Source organism: Myotis brandtii, unplaced genomic scaffold (assembly GCF_000412655.1).
Source record: "Myotis brandtii unplaced genomic scaffold, ASM41265v1 scaffold525, whole genome shotgun sequence".
Taxonomy (NCBI): Eukaryota; Metazoa; Chordata; class Mammalia; order Chiroptera; family Vespertilionidae; genus Myotis; species Myotis brandtii.
This window is the reverse complement of record NW_005369915.1, coordinates 1,784,795-1,793,259: the sequence shown is the minus strand read 5'-3', so window position 1 is coordinate 1,793,259 and position 8,465 is coordinate 1,784,795. Positions and strand designations below refer to the sequence as shown.

Sequence of the window (8,465 nt, the reverse complement as noted above, 5' to 3'; positions counted from 1 at the left end):
GTCCTGGAGGGAGGGGGAAGGTGGGGACAGAGATGGGTATCTCTTCCTTGGGGACCTTGTAGCGGAGGATGAGGAGCTGAGAAGCATCGCAGGAAGGGAAATCGCCAGCTATTGATTCCTTAGATTGCTAAGTGTCACCTAATCCTGCTGGCAGCCTGCTGGCATTAGAATGGGGCTCCATCCTGTCCCTGTCATTTCCTAGCTCCCTAACCTTGGAATGTACCAGCTCCCCTGAGCCTTAATTTCCTTACCTGTGAGATGTGGAACATGATGCCTCATGTTGAGAATTAAATCAGAAACTATAATGAGTAGACATTCATCCATCCCTTCTATGAGTGATTGCTGTCACCAGCAACTTGCACAGTGCACCAAGCCGGCTTTAATAACGATTTTGCCATCTCACCCAGGCCAAATTCACTGTGGGAGTGAGTTTTATGCCCACATTTCCACAGGCACGCAGCTGGTGGTCCAGAGACTAGCCTCCTGGAAGCTGCTCTGGGCAGCGGTGACCGAGGGGCTGAGAGCCCTCAGGTTCCTCCGTGGGCCTCTCCTTTCTTGCCCTGACAGCCTTCCCTCGGGGCTGTCCTGGAAGTCAAGTCCTCCTCAGAGATGGTTATGTGCTTGGGGGTCAGGGGGCCTCTCTGATTGCAAAGTTGATGGGATGCCCATGGAACTAAGGGAAGCTTGGAATAATCAAGGGACATAGCAAATTCTGATCCACTGATCACACAGAGATGAAGCAACAACCTCTCATTTTGCACAAGGAAACAGATGCCCAGACAGGGTGTGTGACCTGCCTGGAGCCACACAACAAGGTAGTGACGGGGCTAAGATTTGGACACAGAGTTCTGGACTTTCAGGCTAGAGGACATCCTCTTTCCCTCAGAGGAGGCATTTGTGGTTAGTAAAGGAGGTCATGGCATTTTAATGCTGTCCTAAAGGGAAAAGGCAGGGAGGAGCAAAGCAGAGGGATACTACAGACTCACCCCCCTTTTAATCGTGTTAAAAACACATAATATAGAAATTTACCACCTTAACTATTTTTAAGTGTAGAGTTCACTCGTGTTAAGCATCTTCACATTGTTGTACAACAGAGGTTTTTCATCTTGCAACACTGAAACGCTATACAGTACTCACCAAAACTACTCCCCCTCCACCTCCTCCCACTTAAGTAACCACCTTTCCACTCTGTTTTGATGATTTTGATGACTTCAGATATTTCGTCTGAGTGGAATCTACAGTATTTGTCCTTTTCCCCAACACTTTTTTTTTTTTTATCTGTGTCTTACACTGTTCACAGGCACAACACCCTCCCATTAGTAACAGCTCCAGTTACACAGAATAAGGGGAGGGAGAGATGGCTGCAAATGCTCACACAGCCGAATCTTGGGTGGGTATACATGCAGAGTTGGAAAAAGCCCTCTAGAAATTCTGGTGCTGTCCCCGCCCCAAGAATGTGCCCTCCTTGCCGAGAATCACCACCATGGATGGAAAGAGAGCCCCCCAAAAGCACCGGAGGCAGAGCAGACTCAGGCACAAGATTTATTGAGCACCCAGTACTATTTGTGCAGAGTACCGGGCAAAACACTGGAAGGAAATACAGTGGGGGTTTAGCAGCTACTGTCACTGGCCTCATGAATATTACATTTTAACCGAATGGAGGAGATAGCTGTTAAGCACACACAAACCTGTGTAACTAACCACATAGATGCATGCTCTGTGCATTCACCACTACACGTTTATAGTGAGAGATCACTGCAGTAACCAGGGTGAGGAAGCCACTGGGACACATGGTTTAACAAGATCAGAGATACATTCAAGTTGTAACTTGCCACTCTGCCAACAAGTGGGAGCTACCAGAAGACACTAGAAAATACCAGAAACTTGGTGAATCTATTTTCTTAACTCTACTGGTCACTGTATTTCAAATTCAAATTGGTGATCCACTTTGGCATGAAATAAAGGCAGTTGACTCAACAAAATACTAGCGTAGATTTATGTTTTTGTTTTTAATTTAAGAGCCCTAGCTGGTTTGCTCAATGGTTACAGCATCGCCCAGCAGACTGAAGGGTCCCAGGTTTGATTCCTGTCATGGGCATTTACCTCTGTTGCAGGCTAGGTCCCCAGCCCTCAGGTGCGTGTGGGAGGCAACCAATTGATGCGTCTCACATCGATGTATATCTCTCTCTGTCTCTCCCCTCCCATTCTCTCTAAAAAATCAATGGGAAAAATACCCTCAGGTGAGGATTAACAAAAAATGAATAAATTTAACAGTAAAATCAGCCTGTTGATACTACCATTCCCAAAGGTCAGGCACAGGTTCAGAAAGTTAATAGTATTTTTCTTATTTTATTTTTAAAAAGCTTTTATTGCATGAAAGACCTTCCAAGAAATTTAGTGAAGGGGGTATTTTATTGGTCTATATCTGGGAAATCTTGTTTATATTTTTATGTGAGTCAAAAATTACTTTATAGGAATGTGTTTAGTGCATGGGACATGAATACTTCCACTAAAAAATATTTTAGCATGAGTACTTTATCTGAAATTAGAATTTAATCAAACATCTTGTATTTTTATTTGCTAAATCTAGCAACCTATTCTTAGGTTATTACACCGTTGGAAATTCCAGAGTTTCCAAGAATGGGGGGCCTCATTTATCTTCATTTATATGCTAACACTGTCAGAGGGGAAGGCTTCTTCTAGTAGAAAAATTGTAGATTTTGTAGGATTTACTCAAATATTATAGACATTTTCAATTTCTTACTCCTTTTATAATTACCATTTTAGCAGCTGAATTTTTACTTTGAAATCTTTGAGATGACTGGTTATGAATATTAACATTATATTGCAGTCTGAGGAATAGAAAAAACGAACATCTGACTTGAAAAGTCTCCTATGATAAATAGTTATGTCCTCCAATTTCTTGTCCATTAGTATGTGACCATCCCCTCACCCCCCCAAAAAACAAATGGTGACACTCCTATCTTCTTAAATTAGACAACGTCCCTACCCCCATTCATTATCACTTCTTGCCATTCTCCTCCCTTTCTCTCTTCCACAGTGATTTTTTTTTCAATAATTGAAACCACTGGCCCTTGTGTACTAAGAAGTAACATGTCAGGCCCCATGAAAACAAGAAAAAAGAGAAGAAAAAAAAAGCTCACTTGTTAGATGCTCGGAGCCATGGAAGCTATAGCTTGCTTTGTGTTTTGTTTTGTTTTACCTACGCTAGCATGTAAACTTGTTTTAGTCAAAAATGCCTGTTAATTTATTTAAGCAGACAGGACAGTGTGGCCCCCACCCCGCAAAAGAAAGAAGTGCTGGTAGGCTGGACTGACACATTCTAGTCTAGAAAGGCATTTCTTGTTATCTAAATGTAGAGCTCACATCTTTATCTTTTGAGATTTGTAAATTGGAGGAGAGAGATTTCAACACTGATTTTGCAAAGACAAGATGATCACATGAAACTCCAACTGTTGCACAGAAATGTAAAATTATAACACTGCTGAATTCCAGCATCCATATACTTTTCTTTTTTAAACACTCACCAAAGAATATACTTATATATAAAGAACATGTATGTTCAGTTTACACATGTACGTAAAATCAATACAATTATTAGCAAAAGGGTAGATTGCACTTAAAGGCATAGGCAGCTTCGAATTCAAAAGCTATTTTGTTAACGGAGTCCAAGGATGCCAGTTTTTATTCTGGGCCCGACTACGCGTGTTTCCACGCTGGGCCAGGCACGCGGAGTGTACAACTCTCCTTCGTAACCCGAAGGTCTTTCTGAAACAGAGGAAGTGCCAGATGAGTAAGAAAAATTAATTTGAGGCAAAGAAGCCACGGGGCTTAATATCACCATATGAAAGTGGAATTAAGCAATAGATAGCATTAATGTGGACAAAAATTCTACATGCCTTCTGGCACTCACTACTCCTTATCGCAGGGTACCATTTGATCCAGCTGCTTTGCCTGGTATTCTCTGTTCATTTGGGAAACATGAATTCCAAATTCTGTCTCTGAGACAGTTTCTTGTGCTATTCTGATGACAGCACACACTTATGTCTCTGCACGTCCTAGACGGACCTCAAGAAGATAAAGTCAAGCTGCTCTCTTACTACAGAAAATAGCCAGGGGAGGGGTTGCTCCCTCTTCCCTTCTGTGGTCACGATGAGGGGGTGACTAGAGAACACACATGAGGGATAGACTCCCCAGGGGCAAAGCAGCTGCCCCAACTCCCCATCAGCAGAGTCTAGAAGTGTGTCACATGAGTGAGAGCCCACCTTTGATAGCCTGGAACCTTCTAAAGCTCAGGAGGCCCCCTCCCCCCCAGGTGGAATGTGTGCTGGCAATTACATTGGCAGCATGAACCCTGCTGGACTCAGTGCCCCGCCTGCTGAGGTTTCCTCCTGAGGATGTTAGGGGAAAATGTCCTGCCTTGAACTCAAGAAAACAAGCCAGGGCCCCATCCCAGCACCAGGAGGCAGGATGAGGAGCAACCGTGGCTAGTTCCCCCTGGAAGGGAGCCTCTCTTCTCTCTCACTTCCTTGCCTACTGTTGGCTCCTGCTTTCTTCCTCTCTCCCTCCCTCAGCACCCCTGCTCCCTTCTGCCTTCAGGGGGCATTGCCCCCCATGTGGCTGTAGGAGTACCTGGACAGAGATGCCCCGGTGGTTCTGCCCTCCTCCTCCCCCGCCTCTCCCCGCCCCCCCGGGGGCCCCGGGTGCGGGCAGCAGGGGAAGGTGGCCAGGAAGCCCAGGCGGAAGCGCTTGTTCATGAAGCAGTAGATGATGGGGTTGACGCAGGAGGACGTGTAGGACAGCAGGAGGATGAAGGAGATGGGCGTCCCCGAGAGCTGGCGCTCGGCCGAGGCCGGGTCGTAGGCGCGCCAGGCGTTGGCGCTGAAGATGGGCATCCAGCACAGGAAGAAGAGCGCCACGATGACCATGAGCATGCGGATCACCCGCTTCTTGGCCAGCAGGTTGGTGGCGGAGCTGCTGCTTGCCGGCGGGGCTGCGGCCTCTGCAGGTAGCAGCCGTCGCTGTCCTCGTACCTGCCGCTGCTGCTGCCGGTGCTCGCCTTCCTCTCTGCGTGGGCAAGGACACCACTTATTGCTCAGGTCGGGCCATGCCGCCTTGAACGGAAGGATGGGGCAGGCAACATGGGCCAGCATTGATCTATACTACCTTTCCCTACCAATGAGAAGCCACATAAAACTAATAAAACAACCTATGCGATATATGACATACTAGTACATAATATACAAAATAAAACAGCATTTTATATAGGTAGATTCTAAGGCTTAAAAACGACTGAAGAGGCAGGGCCGGCATGGCTCAGTGGTTGAGCATCGACCTATGAACCAGGAGGTCACAGTTGGATTCCTGGTCAGGGCACATGCCTGGGTTGTGGGCTCAATCCCCGGTGGGGAGCGTGCAGGAGGCAGCCATCAATGATTCTCTCATTATTGATGTTTCTATCTCTCCTTCCCTCTCCCTTCCTCTCTGAAGTCAATAAAAATGTATATTTTTAAAAATGATTGAAGAATGAATATTCACACTCTTGTCCTTCTTTCCCTGGCTCCTTGGTGGAAAGATTGCTGCTCGCTTGCTAAGCCTCCAGACTGCTTTTACACGAGGAATCTAGACAGTGAGCAACAATCAACGAAAACCAAAGAGGCCGGAGAGACCAAGTTACACACGAGGGAAAGAGCGAGGCGAAGAGGTGGAGTGAGCAAGGGGAAAAGTTATGACAGCAAAGGTGTTGGGATGAATTCCAGTGCATAGTGGGTTGTAATGGATGGGGACGGGGTGAGGCTTGGTGGCAACTCCTATGGGACAGTGAAGGGAGGGGACAGGCTGGCGGACTGGGGTTACAATGAGCTTTAGTGGCTGAAGGGGGTCTGTTTGAATACGACATTACAGAAAGTCTGGGACACGTGGGCCTCGGCTTCCCGTTGGGGTCTGTGTGTATTATCTCCTGTTATTCCACTCAGCGCCCTGGGGAGAGGAATGATTTCCCCATTGCTCAGATGAGGAACCAGAGATGCTCCTCTCGAGACTGTGCCTCATGCCACAGTCTGAAAATCTCCATCAGACCGTGGGGATGTCTAGTTAAGTTACAGAAACCAAGCTGTGTGATCTTTTGGCATAAACATACAGCTACAAGACAGTTACCTCGAGCAGACTTCTTCTGGCTAGCATCAAATTTTATTCCTTGGTAAAGTTCCAAAGAGATTAATCCATACGCCACCATCATCACGATTCCAGGAATAAGAAAGAGGATGAGCAACAGGAACGTGTGCCTAATGAGATAAAAAGAAATCCAATAACCGGCAATCCAGTATTTCCAACGCAGATGGGATGGAATCAATAAGGTTCATCTCCACTCAAACTGTTCAGGGCAAACACAGTCATTACCAGCATTTCATATCCTTGGAAATTCCATGTGTGGAGGTTCAGTCATTAGAAGTTATTTACTTCTTTTTTTTTTTCTGATAAAGTCTCTTACGAAGGACTTGTTAAATTGGAAATGTTTTGTGCCTGAGACAAGTCTACATATAAAATGAGAGCTTAAAAAAAGAATATGTGAATTTTATTTTAATAAAGCTGTTACCAAAAAAACCCCAAACCAGCAACAACAACAACAAAACAAACCCAAGAGCTTACATTCATTGAGGACTTATTAAATGTGTTACACACTAGGTAAGCATTTTCTATAGCTATTATTACATTTAATCCCATCATAATCTTTGAGGTAGGGAGTATTATAAGGCCTACTTTACAGTAAGGAAACTGAGACTTAAATAACTTGTCTAGTGGCAAAGGTGGGATTCGAACCCAAGCAATATGATTCTAGAACCTGTGCTCTTAAGAATATCACTATGCCATCTGTTGACTTTGTGACAACTGAATAATCACCAGCACAGGTAGGTATGATGACAAGCCTACTTTGTTTTGCAAAATATGGCATTCTGGCTTGGCTGTGGCACATTGGCACGGGGTGTGCCCACTTGGGTGCCTGGTGGGCACAGCTGTGCTTTCTCTAAACACGTTTGCTTCCTGAATGTCATGGCCTCCTCTTTTATGAGTCTGGCCCCTCAGTCACTGCAGCCTGGCATGTGTAAGGTTACGTGACGAGGCCATAAAATTGTCAGAGGCTCATGGTGGCCGGGCCATTTCTCATTTCAATTGGACATGTTTTGATAAGATTTCTTTTCAAGTCCCTCTCATTTGCAACATAATTCTTGTGTGTGTGTGTGTTACTGAGTTGAAATGAAAAAAAAAAAAAAAGGAAGGCAAAGAAAGCAGATTATCTCAGTTCTGAGCATTTTTAAATGTCTAGCTCCCTGCTTGTAAAACATGCTTTGAATTAGTAAGCATAATACACTGCATTTGTGTAGCCTTTTGAAAGATATTTAATGACATTTTTATACACACACTCTTATTGGAATCTGACAGCCACCCGATGAGGTAGATAAAAAAGATCTGTATCACGAAACCCTGGTAGAGATACAGAACTTCTACCTCAGAGAGCTTACGTAAACTTGTCCCACGTCACCCAGCAAAGAAACAGGTTTGGAATCTTGCCTTTTATTTGCAGTCAAGTGCTCTGTGCAAGTATCATCCCTGCAGCTCTAAGAAAACCACACGGGGTCTAAGACTCATCCTCACTCCATCTTCCATTCTTAGAGAATCATAGCCGCCCAATCATCAAGCCTGAACCCCCACTAGGCGATCCGGAAACACACTGCACAGTGGACAGCACAGAGGCTCTGGCTCAGCGAGGCTGAGGACTGAACAATTTACTTAACCTCTCTGCGTCTCAGTTTCCTCATCTGTAAAATGGGGACAATAATAGTACCTAGGTTTTGAGAGGATCAATCGAATTAACATACACATGGCATTTAAAACAGAGCACTGTGTGTCTGCTATCACTATTGTCCTAGAAAGAGGTTAGAATGATTCTTCTCCAAATGTTTTCAGGAAACTGACCCCCTAGGCACTCTGGACAATACATCCGAGTTTTTATAAAAACTTCAATAGTTGTACCAAACAAATGGACACCTGGTAACCTTACCAGAACTGCTGCATCACATCACTTGGCAGTAAGAAGCGGCACATGTTCGCCGTCTGGTTGTTGTTTTTGGTAAAAGGCACCAAGTTGCTATAAACTGGGTACGGAGTCATGATGGTAAAGGAGAGGCACCAGGTAGCGGCGATCACCTTCAAAGCGTGGGATTTCGTCTGCCAGACCCGGGACTGCAAGGGTTTGCAAATCGCACCGTATCTCTCCAGAGATATGGCGACCAGATTAAAAGTGGATACACTCACAGACGTGCCTGGGGAGGAACAAAGCGGTCGGTTTTGTCGGCTCTGAAATCCAATGTTTATTTGCACATTTGCTTAAGCATATCTGCTCTGCACGGGTTTGCTATCAAAGGAAAATTGTTCCGAGGGTAAAG

The 8,465-nt window shown here is 45.2% G+C and overlaps 1 protein-coding gene across 1 annotated transcript in view; it reads right to left on the bottom strand.

Annotated features, from left to right (window-relative positions):
• Nucleotides 1-2,329: 2,329 nt before the first annotated feature.
• Nucleotides 2,330-8,465, bottom strand: part of CCKAR (cholecystokinin A receptor) — a 10,104-nt gene continuing 3,968 nt past the window's right edge. The window contains 4 exon segments of the mRNA XM_005877656.2: nucleotides 2,330-4,997; nucleotides 5,000-5,088; nucleotides 6,178-6,305; nucleotides 8,081-8,342. Coding sequence (XP_005877718.2) covers nucleotides 4,617-4,997; nucleotides 5,000-5,088; nucleotides 6,178-6,305; nucleotides 8,081-8,342 — 860 coding nt within the window. The 3' untranslated portion in view covers nucleotides 2,330-4,616.